General features: G+C 58.0%; 1 protein-coding gene across 1 annotated transcript in view; it reads right to left on the bottom strand.

Annotated features, from left to right (window-relative positions):
* The window catches only part of NFIX (nuclear factor I X), a 103,125-nt gene extending 90,140 nt beyond the window's left edge, over positions 1-12,985 (bottom strand). The window contains exon 1 of the mRNA XM_055371762.2: positions 12,595-12,985. Coding sequence (XP_055227737.1) covers positions 12,595-12,621 — 27 coding nt within the window. The 5' untranslated portion in view covers positions 12,622-12,985. The remainder of the gene's footprint in view (positions 1-12,594) is intronic.
* Positions 12,986-17,710: the final 4,725 nt, after the last annotated feature.

Here is a 17,710-nt window from a genome sequence, read left to right as displayed (position 1 = left end):
AATCAGGATGAAAACACACCAGGTTTATGGGGTCAGGACTGGCAGAAATGCCTGCCGACACTGGAGCATTGCTTGTATACCAGGCCCTGTGCTCAGAGCCCACTTTTAGGGACTCATCTTTAGGGATGCAGCCCTGCCAGGGGGATGAAAAAACCCAGGCTGGGCTGAAAAGTCCATAGTGTCCCTCTGTGGATGGGGAAACTGAGGCTGGGGGCCTCATCCCAGCACCCCCTCAAGCCCTGGAGTCATGAGAATACAGGACCCCAAGGATCGGAGCCGTACGTTTTTCCCAACATGGCGAAACCCCACCAGCTGGAAGAATCCCAGGACTCCATGGGCTGGGGGGTAGTGCCCTGTCACCCCCTCCTACCTCCTTAACGTGTCAACATGTGTGTTTGTTGTATGTGTTATGTGTACCATGCTCCAAGGCTGTCCTGCAGCTATACCTGGTGTTTAGGCCACAGGATGATGTCTGCGTCTCTGTAGGCACAGGCCTATGTGTGTCTGCTCTGTGTGTCTGTGTGTCCATTCAGGGCCAGCCCCTGCCACAGAGGGGGGAGTGGTATTGGAGCACCCCCCCACCGAAAGTGTGTCTTTGATACTTGCAGCCTCGGCAGCGAAAAACAAGTTTCCACAGGGCCGCCTTGGGTTGAGGCCAGGCCGTCCTCAAATAACATTTGAAGTTACTTAGCAAACTTTGTTTAGTGCCGAGAGAGGCGCGGGCAGCGGGTGTGGGGTGGGGGGGAGGGCATTAAACCGGTTCCTCCGAAGTCCCTTGCCCCATCTGGGGACACAAGTACCCAAGGTGAGGCTTGGTTCCCCCACCCCAGCTCTGGGGAGTGGAAGCAGGAATCTTGGAACCTTGGGGGGAACTTAGGGAAAGGGAGAGGTTGGGGCACACCACAGATGAAGCCTTGCCCTTGCCATGCTAGGGCCTGGGCTTGGGCAGAGATGCCCACCCTAGCCCCCTGGTGGCCCAGATGCCAATACCAGGTGCAGGGCAATCAGAAATGGGAGGGTCTTCACTTTTGCTGCAGTCCTGCTCTGCAAGCTTGAGGCAAATGAAGGGGTGGATGGAGTGAGCTGGCTTAGAACATGTGCCCCCCAACCCCAGAGATACACACGAGCACGCAGAAAGCCCCTGATGTCCACATGCCCGGCCCCCACCCCCAAATTCCCATTTCCAGGTCCCAGCCCCAGGCGGCAGAGAAGGCCAGAGAGCCAACGATGGCGGCGGGTTTGGAAGTGAGGTTGGCGCCTATGGGAGGGGGAGGGGGAAGAGATGCCAAAAATGGTGAGCCATTACAGGCGAGCAGGCGAGAGAGGGAGGAAGGGAGGGAGCGAACCGGGAAGATGGAAGCCAGGCGGGCATCCTTGCTGAGCTCCAGGCTGCAAAGGGGCAGCGGAAGAGGCAGCCCGGCCCTTCCAGGGAACAGGCATGGGGGATGATCCCCAGGTGGCACGGGACAAGCAGGGGCCTGGAGGCGCCCAGCACTTCCCCACCCCCACCTCAAGCTTCGAAATGGAGACTGGCAGCAGCAGCCGCTCGGCTCTGCCCGGGCATGGGGTGGGGGTGGCAGGCAGGCAGGGCGCCAAACCAAATGCCACCAGGCTGGGCACGGTGGTTGCCAGCCTGCAGTGCCGACCCCGCCGGGCCCCAACCCAGAGCTCTCAAGCCTGGAGCTTTGGGGGTGGAGAGAATCTGGGGCCCTGGTGGGAGTTGGGGAACCCAACAGACAAAGCCTGATACCCCCAAGCTGTGGGCAGATCCCCAAGACCCTGCAAAGATGGCGCAGCCTGGTACTGCCAGGGTGACAGGCTGGGGTAAAAATAAACCCAGCCCGCCCCGGGGGAGCTAAATTGAGGGGCCCAGGTGGAAGTGCCACTCTGGGCCACCAGCTGCCCCTGCCCCATCCCCCAGCTCAGAGCAGCAGGGTTGCGAATACCCAGCGCCCATCAAGCCCCAGTTTCTGTAAAGGAAAGGCCTCGGCCATCTTGTCCCCAGGTTTTGGGCAGGCACCGTATGGCATATCCACAAATATGGATAATAGATGAGCTCAGATTGAAGAAATGACAGGCAACATGGTCTGGGCAAATGATGGGCATGCCATGCTGAGCCACACACCCTTGACCTCCAGTCTGCCCCCTGGAGAGAGAAAGGGGCCTGGCGGGCTGCACTTGAGCTATAGCAAGGCAGCGTTCAAAATCATCATCTCACCATGAGGCCTCCGTGCCCACCTCTGCTAAAACCACAGCTGCCCAGCACTCCTGAGGGCCCGGCCAGCTCTGTTCTCCCCACAGCACCTAGCGCCATCTCAAGGACTGGACACTCCCTTGTTTATCAGATTCACAGTCTGCCCTCCCACCGGGGCTGGCATCTTTGCAGATTTTGCTCCCTGCCGAGCCCCCGGGGCCTAAAACAGAGCCTGGCACCCAGGAGGTGCTTGGTAAATATTTGTCGAAGGAATGCACAGGCTCCCGGCTGCACCCCCAGCATTTGAGCTCCGGCTGGATGCCCAGCAAGGTGTGGGAGAGGATGTTTGGACCTGCGGGGGTGAGGGCAAGCCTGGCCAGCAGGGGTGCAGAGGGGGTGAGACCACCATCCACCTTTATTCTGAGCCTTGGATGGAAGAAGATCCGAAGGTCAGAGTGGTAAGAAAGGTTCAAGGGCCAACCACTAGGGCACGTTTCAAATGGGGGTGTGGGGGTGTGCAGGCCCATTTTGAAATTTGGGAAAGGCCAGAGAACAAGCTGCAATTTTGTCCCATCGGCAGGATTTAGGGTGGTGACCATCTTGAAGAAGGAGCTCCCCGCCCTTGACCCTAGCACTGGATACCTCTACTGAGTCTTGGTTTTTCATCCATAAAATCAAAGCAGGTTTTCACATCAAGCACAGTTTTAAAGTATGTGCTGTGAACCAACTCCTCAGATCCTTACCACAGCCCTGCTTCCTAGATACAGAAATTGAGACCCAGAGAGGTTAAGCAACTTGCCTGAAGTTACACAGCTAGTGAGTGGCAGAGCCAGGAGTCAAACCCAGGAAGCTGGCTCTGCAGGCCCCACTCTCCTAATAACAGTACCTGCTGAACACAGGATTCAAGAAGACAAGCTGGGAAGGCACTTAGCAAGGGTGCAACGCAGCAAGCACACAGTTCACATTAGCTGTTGCTACGATTTTTAGGACAAACATTTATTTTGCCTTTATCCTATCTTCTTCTACCATTCTGCCGACCACTGTCTCTTCTGTCTTTCTCTGGGGTCAGAACTGGGGAGTCAAAGGCCAAAGGATTAGTGAGACAGCCCCACGGAGGACAGGAGTCTCAGAACTTAGCTTTGCTGGCCAGGCACAGTGGCTCACACCTGTAATCCCAGCACTTTGGGAGGCCGAGGCGGGCGGATCACTTGAGGCCAGGAGTTTGAGACCAGTCTGGCCAACATGGAGAAACCCTGTCTCTACTAAAAATACAAAAATTAGCCAGGTGTGATAGTGCACATCTGTAATCCCAGCTACTCGGGAGGCTGAGGCATGAGAATTGCTTGAGCCTGGGAGGCCAAGGTTGCAGTGAGCTGAGATTGCACCACTACACTCTAGCCTGGGCAACAGAGTGAGACTGTTTAAAAAAAAAAAAAAAAGAACCTAGCTTTCTCCCCATCCCTTCTCTCGGTGGCTGCCAGGAGCAAGGAGGTGAGGGTGGAGCCCTCGACCACTGAGTCTAGAAGACTGCGAGTGTCCTGGGCAGGGATGGGCATGTGGTTTTTCCAGGCTTTGTCTCACCCCAGGCTTCTACATACCAGGGCAGGGATTTGGGGCTCCCAATTCTATCCTGAGAAGCCGGGGTGGCTGTAGCTGCTGCGCAAAGACAGCTGGTTGTGGCTGACAAGCAGAGGGGAGGTGCCACCAGGGCAGGTCTCAGCTCTCAGGCACCATTTCCAACCACTGCCAGGTGTGGCCCAGGTGCGAATGTGTGTGAGGGTGTGGCTCTCGTCCCTGTGTGCTGGGGTAACACCGGACTGTGTACATGGCACGCCGACTGTGCCTGGGTTTGGCAGGGGAAATGGGGTATATATGCGACAATGCCTGGGTCCTAGTGAGGGAGAGTGTGTGTGTGTGACACTGTCAGCTGGCGTCTTGTTTGGGTGTGACTGTGTATGTGGGTGCATGTATAATGAGTGTCAAGGGTTAGCTGTGCCTGTGTATGTTACTGTGTATCTGGGGATGCATGGCAGGGTTTCCAACCTTGGCACTACTGACATTTGGGGCTGGATCATTCTTTGTGGTCGGTGACGGTTGAGGGGTTCCATTGTAGGGGACTGAGCAGCATCCTGGGTCTCCACTCACTAAATAGCACCCCCTCCACAAGTGTGACAACCAAAAATGATTCCAGGCTGGGCATGGTGGCTCATGGCTCCCAGAACCTTGGGAGGCCGAGGCGGGAGGATCACCTGAGCCCAGGAATTCAAAACCAGCCTGGGCAACAAAGCCAGACTTCATCTTTACTAAAAATTTAAAAATTAGCTGGGTATGGTGGTGCTCGGCTGTAGTCCCAGCTACTTGGGAGGGTGAAGCGGGAGAACTGCTTGAGCCCAGGAATTCAAGACCAGCCTGGGCAACATAACCAGACTCTGTCTCTACAAAAAAAATTTAAAAATTAGCCAGGTGTGGCGGCATGCACCTGTATTCCCTGCTACTCAGGAGGCTGAGATGGGTAGATCGTTTGAGCTTGGGAGGTCAGCGCTGCAGTGAGCTGAGATCGCACCACTGTGCTCCAGCCTGGGCTACAAATGACAGTCTGTCTCTAAAAAAAAAATATGTTTCCAGACATTTCCCAATGGGCAAATTCACTCCTGGTGGGTGACACTGGGTTAGGGAGTGTGTGGGGTGTTTTGTGTGTCTGAGAGCATGTTATTGCATGCATGTGCATGTACCTGTGTGCTTGGTGGCGTGTGCGGGTGTATCGGTGCTCATGTGTGTGTTTTGGGCACCTGACATTATGACTGAGTGCGTGTGCTGCGTGTTTCTAGCTGTGCCTGTGGGTCTGCATTTGACGGTGGCAGAGCCTGTGTCTGTGCTGTGTGCTTCATGGCATGTGATCGTGTGACTGCGCGTGTCCCGTGTGTCTGCACCCACGTGCACGTCCCTGCGTGTGTAATGCCGCATCGATGTGTTCGGGTGTGGCCGGGTGCCTCAAGGTGTCTGTGAGTGAGGGCAAGATTCTTTGTATGGGGACGCCTGTGTCTGTTTGATTGAGGGAGGTGCAGCATGCCAGTGTGTGTCAGCGTGATTCTTTGTGCCCGCATGTGCCAGTGAGAGTGTGTGACTTTGTGCGAGATGGACCCGGAATAAACCCCCCCCCCCACTCCCCGAGATGATTCGACCGAAGCCGATATTTGGACGGAACCACCTGGATAATTTGGCCCCCATCCCTAGCTGCTGCCTGCCTTGGACTAAAAGGCCCAGGGGGGTCGGGTGCACCTCCATGCTGTCCCTTCCTCCAGCTTGGCTCACACAGATTCAGGTGGGGACAGACAGATCCCCGCTCTTGCCCGATCTGTGCCAGGAAGGCTGGCACTGAGCTTCAGCTGAGGGGGCAGGGTCCTTGGCGATGGTGGTGGGCACTGCCCCCTGCCCGCTGCTGGCCACCACCCCCGGCTCCCCTCAGGGTGGGGCCCAGTGGGGGGAGAGCTCCCCAGTGCAACCCCGGCTTCCGATTGGCTGCAGAGCGCCGCAGTGCCCGCTACCCGCCTCCCCTCCCTGGCTGGCGCAGCCACATCGGTAGTGGTGGCAAATGCAACTTGGAGTTCTGGGCACAGCTGCGCCTCACAGAGGCCTGCCAGCCCCACCAGAAGCCAGACACCCCAGCTCCGTGCCCCCGACCCCTCCCTGCCCGCCCGCCCCGCCGGGCAACTCAGTCACCCTGCCCATTGCCTCCCTCTGGCTGCCAGGCCCTGTCCACCCTGTTCCCTCACCCGCCAGGCCTGTGCCCCCCTGGCCAAGCCCACTCAGGGGGCCCAGGCCCCTGCACGAGGCCACTCCCGCCCTCAGAGGGGCTCCTCGGGAGGGGGGAGGTGGTGAGGAAGGGGGGGTTGGGGAGCTAGCCCTTCTTCCTTTAGTGAACGCGCCCAGAGCTGGAGCCAAAAATCGAGGAGGAGAGATATTCAGATGGAGCCAAGACGCGTTTGGCAGGAGGAGAGAGAGAGGGAGAGAGGGAGCGGGAGGAGGGGAGGAGGGGAGGAGAGAGGGAGGAAAGAGAGAGAGAGAAAGGGGGAAAGAAGGGGGGACCTCAGTTTCCAAATCCGCGCCCTCAGAGCCTCGGAGGGATGGCGGGTGGCCCAGGGGTGTGGGGCCCAGGGCCTGCCTGGCTGTGGGGGCAGCGGGGATAGTGGGCTCAGGCCCACGGAGACAGCCGGACACCCAGCTGGCCAGGCTAGAACGGACACAGGCAGAAGCCAAGATCAATGTGCGCCGGGCAGACAGAGGGAGGCCTGTGGGCGGCCCGAACACACGCCCGCACCTCGCTGCCGCACAACGGGCTTCTGTCCACGCCAGGCCAGGGGCACAGGCGGGGCCCCCAGCAAGGCCACCGCGGCCGCTCAACCTCATGGGAAGGGACTGAGCAGCCAGCCCGCTCCCAGCCGCTTGCCCGGCCGCCATAGCAGGCATCTCACATGGTGCTCGGAGGCCAAGGGAATGCCCAGGAGAGGCGCCCGTGGGGTGAGACCCACAGTGATCGTCACGGGGACAAGCCCAGGAGGCACAGTGATATGAGGGTGGTGACACTGGAGACACGTGCGTTGACACATATGTGGACACAAGTTGACACGGACAGGCCAACACGTGTGTGAGACACACGGATACACTCTTTGCCGTGACGCACAGACACCCAGAAAAACACTGCTGTAGATGTGACGCATGTCGCTGGGACACTGTCACCCCAGATACAAAGCGCAGATACAAAGATGGTGACCGGTACACCAATACCCGTTGACGCGCGCAGTGCCACCGTGACACAGAGACTACATCCGGCACACTGACACGCATGGTGGCATGCTCCCCGACCCCCACTACCAAATACACAAGAGACAGGGCGTGCGATGATCCGTGGAGTCACATGCAGGTAGCACCCAGTGATGGACGCTGGGAGACATAGAGAGGCATGGAGAGGGACCTGGGCAGACACACGCTGCCACACAGACATCCTCGGGAAAATGGTGGCTCTGAGGCCTGACATGCCGATTAACACGCACACCGATCTGGGAGAACCCAGATAGTGGCTCACAGCTGTCCTCCTGGCCCACTTGCCCCCACATCCAGGGCTTTGGGGGCAAGAAAATTAAGACACCCCCCTCCTTTTCCCCACCCCAGCTGGGAGGGAGGGGACAGAAGGCCCATCCTCAGCACCGCGTTGGAGAAAGTGCCCAGCCTCCCCTATCTCTCTGGTCCAGCAAGTCCCCAGATTCCAGCTTCATGGGGGTGGGGGAGACAATATCTGAGCAGATTTAAAAGGCCAGGCTCCCTGTGGGTTAGATGGGGAGGACGGTAGTCAACACACCAACCACGGGGGCATTTTGCCCACAGCCACGGCGCCACGGCCAAACACCCAGCATTGCTCCCACCCGCAATGTGCCCTGATCCAGCCAAGTGCCCACATAGGGTCCTGCACATATGTCCTGTCTCCATGGCGGGTCCAGGTGACAACGCCCAGGTGCAGACGCAGAAAGTTCTGGAGCTTGGGGACGTCCCTGAAGTCATCATCTAGATGCACTGGGTCTCTTTGTCCCACGTACATTTGGATGAATGCGTGCACACATACTCTTATACCAGGACTCAGGGCCCCCAACCAGGGTATCTGGTCCTCATGGAACAGTGGAGGCCTCGTCTCGCCCCTCCTGCCCCCCACTCTCCCCCACCATCTCTCCCCTATCTTGAAGTTGTGCCGCCCTCTGCTTGGCCTACAGGCCCCCATCCAAAGGTAAAAGAGCTGGGCCATGGGCAAACTCATCCTTCCAAACTCTCCTCTTGCCTCCTCCTCCTCCAGGCAGTCCACTTGGATATCTATGGTTGGGAGGCGCTCAATCCTGTCTTCTACCCCTCAGAGGCATCCCTCTCTCAGCTGGGAGGGTCTGGGAGGTTGACAACCAACAATTGGCAACAATTACCATTTATGGAGCACACACTATGTGCCAGGCACCACACTGAACCTAAGTACAGCCCAAGAGATAGACACTGGTTTTTGCCCATTTTACAGGCCAGGAAAATCCTGTGCTTCAGGTCGCAAGATTAGAACATGTAGAGCTGGAGCTCGAACCCATTTCTGTCTGACGGCAAAGCCTAGCCCTTGACTCTGCTCCTGCAGCCTCCGTCTGGGAGCTCTTGAGGCTACACAAGACATTCCAGGCCCTAGAGAGACTGGAGCACCCTGTTCCCGGCAGAGCCCTCGGCTCTGAGCTCGGCCCAGCATCAAAACATCTCAGGGAGCCCCAGCTCATCTCATGAACTACCCCATCCCGGCCCACACCTGGGCACACCTCCCACCCCAGCAGTGGGCATGAATCAGGCAGGGCCAGAGCCGGAGAGAAAATGCCAAGTGCCATGAAAACAGGGCACCAGGCCGGAGCAGGGACAGAGAGCTATAGTTTCGCAGGGACAGAGGGGTGGCCAGAGTGACCCAGAGAGAAAGCTGGGGGAAGGGGGCATCAGGGAAGCCCCAGCCATCCCCCTCCCATGGAAGGAGTGTTGGGGGAGCTATGCAGACACAGAAGTACAGGAACGTTCGGCTGCTTGTATGGCCAGGAAAATGGGCGTAGGTCGCTGCGTGTCTGAGAGCCGGTGTATCTGTGTGTGCGCCCATGTATGTCTTTGTGTGTGTCAGCAAATGTCGGCATGTTTGCCTGTTTATCCCTGTGGCAAGGAGGGGGAAGCACGCATTGGTGCATATCTGTGTGTGTGTGTGTGTGTGTGTGTGTGTGTGTGTGTGTTTGAAAAGGTATTTGTGGCCGGGTGCAGTGGCTCATGCCTGTAATCCCAGCACTTTGGGAGGCCGAGGCAGGTGGATCATGAGGTCAGAAGTTCAAGACCAGCCGGGCCAAGATGGTGAAACCCCATCTTCACTAAAAAATACAGAAATTACCCGGGCGTGGTGGTGGGCACCTGTAATCCCAGCTACTCAGGAAGCTGAGGCAGAGAACTGCTTGAACCCGGGAGGCGGAGGTTACAGTGAGCCGAGATCACGCCACTGCACTCCAACCTGGGCGACAGAGCAAGGCTCCGTCTCAAAAAAAAAAAAAGAAAAAGAAAAAGAAAAGGTATTTGTGTACACACCTGGGCGAGCCAACTGCATTATGTCTCTGTGTAAAGATGTGTATCCATCCATCCGCCTGTCCGTCCTTGGGTCCATGTGAGCGTGTGTGGGGGTGAACGCACATTTGTGTCTACCTGTATCAAAGCATGTGCTCAGGGCTCCATAAGTCTGGGAGGTGTCGTGGTCTCCATGTGCCTTCGTCGCTATCTGTGTCATCTCGAGGGGTTTGTGAGTGTTTATGTGTGCGCTGGGGGTGGTTGTGAACACAAGTCCACAGTTTCCTGTGTCCATATGTGCGTCAAAGAGGTACTGCTGTGTCGCTAAGCCTACACCAATATACGTGTCCCATTTCAAGAGGTGCGTGTGTGTTAATGGGTGTGTGTGACAGTGTGAACACAAGTCGTCGGTTTCCTGTGTCCGTAGGTCTGTAGGCTCGTCGATGGTCGTGGGTCTGGACATCAGTGTGAACAGGACACTTACATCCCCATCTTGGCGGTGATGGTGGTGTACGTGAGTTCACATCCTGGTTGTGTCTCTGTTTCTTGGCAGGGTTGGGATGGGGAGGGGGGTCCATCCATCCACCCCCCACCCCTCTCTCCGCCTGAGACTCAGGACTGTGGCTACAATGGACTCCAGCAGTTCCAGCAACCGCCCCGCCCGGCCGCCCTGAATTTCGATGCTTTTTCTAGAAGGAGATTTTTCCCCCCACCCTTCCCCCTCGCCCACAGTACCTTTCCCCGCCAGGGCCCCGCTGCTCCAAGCTCGTTCCTGCTCAATCATTTATTGACTTTAAAATCGAAGCCAATTCTGGTTAGAAAAAAAGAAAAGGGAGAGAGAGAGAGGGAAAGAGAGAGAGGCAGGCCAGAGAGACAGAGAGAGAGAGAGTCCGAGACGCCAGTGGAGGGGGGAGCAGAGATGGGGCCAAAACTGGAATCAGAGACAGAGACAGTCAGAGACATACAAAAGGACAGAGATGGAGAAAGAGAGATGGAAAAGGGCAGAATACACCAGAGACCGATAAAAACAGACCGAGAAAAAGACAGCAAAGGAAAGAGGTTGTCAGAAAAACAGAGACCAGTGGGGCAAACTATGGAAGCAGAAAGATTTGTAAAAACAGAGATGTGATTGTTAGGGAGGGGCAGGCCAGACCACACTGACCAGCCGACAGCAGCCACCTGCCCAGAGCTGAAGGGTTTCCCTGCCCACCATGAAGGGCTGGCAGCCTGGTGACACCATGCCCACTGCCCTCTCCAGCCATCCTGGCACACTGGAACTGTCGTAACCTGGGCCTACAATCACACAGAGCCAAGCACCACCCATCGCCCTGGGTCTCGCAGCCACCCCAGCCCCTTCCTAGCCGTGTCACCGGCGTATCCACAGGCGTTTTCTCTCCCAGGGTGCTGTGAAATCTGAGGGGCTGGTGTCTCACCCAAGCCATGGGGGAGCAGGCTCAGATGTCTGGCGTGCTTGGCATGGGAGGCCGGGCTGGCAGCCTGGTGGGCAAGGGGCTGCTTGAGCGTGGGGTCTTGGTTCCACTAGGCCCCAAACATCGGCCACACAGCCCAGCCAAGTGTAGCACCAAAGAGGCCCAGCTCAGCCACCGCTGGGTAGGCAGTTGTTGTGAGGGGCGCCCAACATGGAGTGGCCGTGGAACTGGAGGTGCAGATGTGGGGGTTCCCCACACTGCCATGGTGCTCAGGGTGCCTGCTCACACCTGCATGCACACTGCAACATGTATGCATGCCGGTGCGCCCTCGCCAACACGTACTCGGGCCTGCTTTCTACAGGAAAACCCGCTCCCTGGGCCATACACACGGCCATGCCACGCAGGCCTGCCCATGGCCGGCCCACAGGGGCTACACACAGACTCTAGATTGATTCACACTTGCATACACTCTCACCTGTGCATACAGCAGTGTGGTGTAGCCACAGCTGACACACACCCCGACAAACCCCTCGCCCCTTGACACCACTGCACACTCCCGGTACGACCCAGACAAAGTAGAAGCCATACCCATGTGGACTGCCACTGTAAGCTGTGGACACACTTGGCACATGGCTGACAGGGATCAGGCTGGGCAGAGGGGACAATTAGGGCCTGGCCTAGAGAACCCCCACATGCAGACCTGGCTGGCAACAGGGCTAAGCAGCCCCTAGATGTCCCCTCTTCGGAGACTGTTACCAGCTGTGGCCTGGCCCTGCAGGCAACGCTGTCAGGGCCACTGTGGGACTCTGGGCAGCTTCTGTGCCCTCTTAGAGCCTCAGGCCACAGCCCAGGGAGAGTTAGGTGGCCCGACAGGCATCCTCGAAGCTTCTGCCGCAGCCGTGCGCCGCGCAGGGAACTTCGCTGCAGGCGGGACGCGCTCTAGCAACGCGCCAAGGTCGACGCTGTTGTGCCCGAGGCTGACCCGACGGTGTGGCCGCAGCACTGTCGGCTGTGTCCACGGCTGCCTCCCGCCCCTCCCGCCTCCAGGCGACGGGACGGGATTCCCCAGGCCTGCCGGGTCCACTCCGCAGCAGCCTGGGTCGCTGGGGCCAGAAAGTTTGCGCCGAGGAAAGTTTGGGGGTGGGGGGGCAGAGGCTGCGACGTCCGGGGTCGGAGAGGCGCGGCCACCGCTGGCAGCGCGCCCGCCCCCCTCTCCCCTCCCCTGCCCCTCCGAAATTTGGGAGCCCCGCCATTTTCTTAGCCCCGCTCCCATGTGAGGCCTGAACAAAGACTTTGGGGAGACGCCCGGGCCGCTCGGCCCACCCCAGGCACCCCGGCCGCACGCAAGGGCCGCCGCCACGCACGCCGGCCACTGCCACCCTCGGGAACCGCTGCGCCCTCCCCAGGAAGCGTCGCGGGACCCAGTGTCCCCTCTGCGCCCTCGGGACCACCCTCTTGCCACTCTGTCAACCCCGCAAACACTGCCAGCGACCACGCTGCCCGGGTGCGCGCTACAGTAGCCCACAGGTCAGCCGGAGTCCCGCTGCCCATCGCACCCCAGTCGAGCGCGCACACACACACACACACACACGTACACGCACTCCCGCCTGCGCTCCACGGGTAGCGCCACGACGCAGCTGGCCACCCCCGGAACCCCCAAAAGGAGTCCGCCCGGTGGCCAGGGTCGCACGCGCACGGTGACGCCCGCACGCGTGCCTGGGCTCCCCGCGGCACAGCCTGCACCCCTCGGCGGCCCGCGGGCTCTCGGCCCCCCCTTCCCGGCCGCCGCGCGTCCCCTCCGCCCGCGCCGCCGGCCGGCCTCCCGCGCCCGCTCCCCTCCCCCGGTCGCGCGGGGGCGGCGGCCGGTACCTGGGTGAGGCAGTACGGGGAGTACATAGCTGGGCGCCCGGGCGGGAGCGCGGCGGCCGGCCGCGGCGAGGGGAGGCCCGGCAGGCGGCGGCCGCGCTCGGGCTCGGGCTCCGGCTCGGCTCCTCCGGCCTCCGCCGCGCTGCGCCCGCCCGGCCCGCGGCCCCGCGCTCGGCCCGGCGCCGCTCCGCGCTCGCCGCTCGCAGGCTCGGCCCCGCCGGCTCCGGGGCCGCCGCTGCCGCCGCCGCCGCCGCGCTCGCCGCTGCCTCTCGCGTCCGCCGCCGCCGCCGCTGCCGCCGCGCGTCTACTCCATGCCGCCGCCGCTCGGCCGGTCACCCTCGCCCGCCGCCGCCGCCGCCGCAGCCGCCGCGCTGTGAAAGTGAAAGTTTAGACAAAGTTTGGAAGCGGCGCACTCCGGGGAGAGGGAGCGGGCGGGCGGCGCGGGCGGGAGGAGGGGCGCGGGGAGGGGCGGGCAGGGCGGGGGAGCGGCGGCCGGCGCACACACACACGCACACACATGCACACACACACACGAACACACGCACACGCGCGCGCGGGGGCGCACACCGACGCGGCCGCCCTGACACGTGCTGGCCCGCGTTCCAGCGCAGACACACGCTGACACGCAGCGGGACTCGGACCCCGCCACACATGTCACGTCCAGAACGCCTGGCCACACGTTCCGCCTTCGAACACAAAGCACACTCGGACACCAGTGCACACAAGGCACAAACACACAACCCCTACACACGGGCACACACACACACACCAGTCTGGGAAAACACCCACGACCCACGCTCCGACATGCACCGTCCCACCGTGGTATCCAGGCACACAACAAGGAACCGCGTATAGACATACACCAAAGCAGGCGTCACGTAGACACACACTGATATACACGAAGACACACCAGTGCATGACACATAGAGATGCACACTGATGCACACACACGCATGTTCCTGCAGAACACAGACACATGCAAGATCACACAGCCACACGCTGACACCTTCCAGACACACAATTCCTACACGCAGACACATACACAACACACACACATCGCAGTGCCAGAACACATTGGCAGTTGTGGCAGTACACCCCGATGTACAGAATGACACTGATGATTGGGAGGCCGAGGCCAGTGGATTGCTTGAGCTCAGGAGTTCAAGACCAGCCTGGACAACATGGCAAAATCCCTCTCTACCAAAAATACAAAAATTAGCTGGGTGTGGTGGTGGATGCCTGTGGTCCCAGCTACTTAGGAGGCTGAAGTGGGGGGATCCCTTGAGCCCGGGGAGGTCAAGGGTGCAGTGAGCCATGACAGTGCCATTGCACTCCAACCTGGGTGACAGAGCAAGACCCTGTCTGAAAAAAAATAACTAAATAAATAAGATGACACTAATGAAGGGAAGATACACAATGTCACGTAAACACACACCAAACACCTGGAAGTGAATGCAAAGGACCCCAATACAAAGAGATACACAGCGTCACAGATACAAAGCAACACTGGCTGTCACAACACAACACACAGACACACACACACACACACTGGGTTGCCCAGATGTACCCACAGGCCTTGGACACACTGACCAACTGTCTGATGCCCAGGCAACTGACAACCCCCATGGGAGAATCATCTAGCCATGCACACAGGGATCACACACATACACCCATGTCCCTTACATGCCCCCCCACACACACACACTTGTAATGTGGCCCTGATCATCGACATAGGCGAATATAGCAGGAGACCCACAGCTCAGCTGTCAGGGACAGAATTGGGCATGAGGGCCTCCGTACATGTACACACACACACACACACTGTGGTGAGGTTCCAGCCCCTCTTGCAGGCCCTGACTCCTCATTTTCAGAACATAAAGGCCCGGGGGGAGAGGTAGTGCTGGGGACCCTGGAGCAAGGGGAGAGGAAGCCCTCTGGTAACCCTCAGGGTGGGTGGGGAGGCAGTGCCTACAGCCCCCAGGCAGCTCCTGCTGAGACAAAACACCCGCCTGCTGCCAGGTGCAACCAGCACCTTCTTGCTCTCTTGGGCCAAAAAGCTGTGGCAATTCTCAGCTATGCGTTGTCTGTTAAAGGGGGTGTCAGTGCCCAGGGCGGGGGGTGCGCACGCACACAGGGTTGGCTGTGCCCATTGGGCTCTTGCAAGCAGGCACAAAAGTATGCATGTGTACGTGAGTATGTGTGTAAATGTCCCAGAAACGATATGCTCCTTGTCACAATACTGTATTAGGCTGTGTGGCAGGCAGTGTGTCTGTGGGTGTCTAGATGGGTCTGGTGTCTTCCGGGGACACTGAAGAAATGCAGGTCATGATAGGTGCAAGAGTCTGGCTGGGCGCGGTGGCTCATACCTATAATCCCAGCAATTTGGGAGGCCGAAGCGGGTGGATCACCTGAGGTCAGGAGTTTGAGACCAGCCTGGCCAATATGGTGAAACCCTGTCTCTACTAAAAATAAAAAATTTAGCTGGGCATGGTGGGATGCCTGTAATCCCAGCTACTAGGGAGACTGAGGCAGGAGAATCGCTTGAACCTGGGAGGCAGAGGCTGCAGTAAGCCAAGACCATACCACTGCACTCCAGCCTGTGGAACAGAGCAAGACTCTGTCTCAAAATGAAAGAGAGAGAAAGGGAGAGCTCACGCCTGTAATCCCAGCACTTTGGGAGGCCAAGGCAGGCAGATCATGAGGTCAAGAGATCGAGACCATCATGGCCAACATGGTGAAACCCCGTCTCTACTAAAAATACAAAAATTAGCTGGGTGTGGTGGCGTGTACCTGTAGTCCCAGCTACTCAGGAGGCTGAGGCCGGAGATCACTTGAACTCGGGAGGCGGAAGTTGCAGCGAGTGGAGATCGTGCCACTGCACTCCTGCCTGGCGACAGAACAACACTCCAGCTATAAATAAATAAATAAATAGTAAAAATTTTAAAAAACAAAGCAAGAATCTTTTTGTGTGGATCTGTATGTTGTGCAGCAGAGACTGGGTCTGACTTTGTACTTAAGGTGTCGTGAGGCAGAGAAGGTGCCTGCCCGGTCCTATACCAAGCACTGGGGACATGGTGGGGGAAGAAAATAAAGACCATGGCCAGGCGTGGTGGCTCATGCCTATAATCCCAGCACCTTGGGAGGCCGAGGCAGGCAGATCACCTGAGGTCAGGAGCTCGAGACCAGACTCACCAACATGGTGAAACCCCATCTCTACTAAAAATATAAAATTTAGCCAGGCATGGTAGCAGGCGCCTATAATCCCAGCTACTCAGGAGGCTGAGGCAGAATTGCTTGAACCCAGGAGGCAGAGGTTGCGGTGAGCCGAGATCGAACCACTGCACTCCAGACTGAGCAACAGAGCAAGGCTCTATCTCAAAAAAAAGAAAAGAAAAAAAGAAAGAGAGAGAGAGAAAGAAACAAAGGAAAGAAAGAAGGAAGGGGAGGGAAGGGGAGGGAAGGAAAGGAAGGAAGGAAGAAAGGAAGAAAGAAAGAAAAGAAAAAGAAAGAAAAAGAAAAGCAAGCAAGCAAGCAAACAAACACCAGCCGGGCACGGTGGCTCACACCTGTAATCCCAGCACTCTGGGAGGCCGAGGCGGGTGGTCAGGAGATCGAGACCATCATGGCTAACACGGTGAAACCCCGTCTCTACTAAAAATACAAAACATTAGCCAGGCATGGTGGCGGGCGCCTGTAATCCCAGCTACTTGGGAGGCTGAGGCAGGAGAATGGCGTGAACCCGGGAGGCAGAGCTTGCAGTGAGCCGAGATCACGCCACTGCACTTCAACCTGGGCGACAGAGCAAGACTCTGTCTCAAAAAAAAAAAAGTGTCAGTGTAGGCCGGATGTGGTGGCTCATGCCTATAATCCCAGCACTTCAGGAGTCTGAAATGGGCAGATTGCTTGAGGTCAGGAGTTCGAGACCAGCCTGGCAACATGATGAGATTCCATCTCTACTAAAAATACAAAAAAAAAAAAAAAGCCAGGCGTGGTGGTGCATGCCTGTGGTCTCAGCTACTCCAAAAGCTGAGGTGGGAGGATGGCTTGAGCTCAGGGGGCGGAGGTTGCAGTGAGCCATGATCGCGCCACTGCACTCCAGCCTGGACAACAGTGCAGTGTCAGTGTATACGGGTCTGTGTGTGTGTGTATCTTGGAGTGTGATCACGTGAGTGACTGTGCAAGGGTCCCAGTGGGTCTGGGACCTGCTTGCAAGAGCCCAATGGGCATAGCCAGCCCTGTTTGTGATCAGGGTCTGTGGGGCAGAAAGTGTCAATGGGTGTCACTAGGTGTGTGTTTTGCTATGTGGACCTAGGGCAGTGATGAGGATCTTTGTGTACCAGGGTGTGTACACAGGTGCTCAGGAGTGTCAGGGATCAGGGCTGTCAGGACATGGGGGCTCTGTGTGTCAAGGATGTGAGCCTGTGTGTGTCAGGCCATGCCAGAGAGTGTGTGTGTGTAGCCACGCATGTGTGTATGTTTGTGTGTGTGAGAGAGCAAGAGCGAGGCCATGTCAGTGTGTGTCTGTGTATGAGGGAGGAGGTCTCTGTGTGTCCAGATACATGTGTCTGTGTGTGTCAGGTCATGTGTGTGTGTCTATGTGAGGCCATGTTAGTGTATGTGACTAGGTGTGTGTACGTGTGTGTGCCAGGGAAGGGGGAGTCCCTGTGAACCTGTGTCAGAGATGTGAGTCTGTGTGTGTCAGGCCATGTCAGTGTGTGTGATTAGGTGTGTGTGTTCATTTATCAGGGAGGGGCAGTCTCTTGTGTTTCTGCGTCAGACCATGTCAGTGTGTGTGTGTGAATCAGGCAATGTTAAAGCGTTTAACTATGTGGGGGTGTGTGTGGGTCTCAGGCCATGTCAATGTGTGTGTCTGTGAGGCCATATCAGTGTAACTAGGAGTGTGTGTGTGGGTGGGTGTGTGTGTGTGTGTCAGGGAGGGGGGTCAATGTAAACCTGTGTCAGAGATGTGAGTCTGTGTGTGTGTCAGGCCATGTCGGTGTGTGTATACACACACTGGTGTATGTGTGTGTCCGTGTCAGGGAGGGGTCTCTGTCCTGATATGTGTGTCTGTGTCAGGCCATGTCAGTCTGTGTGTGGCTAGCTGTGTGTGTGTGAGTGT

This window comes from Gorilla gorilla, chromosome 20 (assembly GCF_029281585.2).
Source record: "Gorilla gorilla gorilla isolate KB3781 chromosome 20, NHGRI_mGorGor1-v2.1_pri, whole genome shotgun sequence".
In the NCBI taxonomy this organism is placed as follows: domain Eukaryota; kingdom Metazoa; phylum Chordata; class Mammalia; order Primates; family Hominidae; genus Gorilla; species Gorilla gorilla.
The sequence above is the reverse complement of the archived record's forward strand: the minus strand, read 5'-3'. Positions and strand labels throughout refer to the sequence as shown.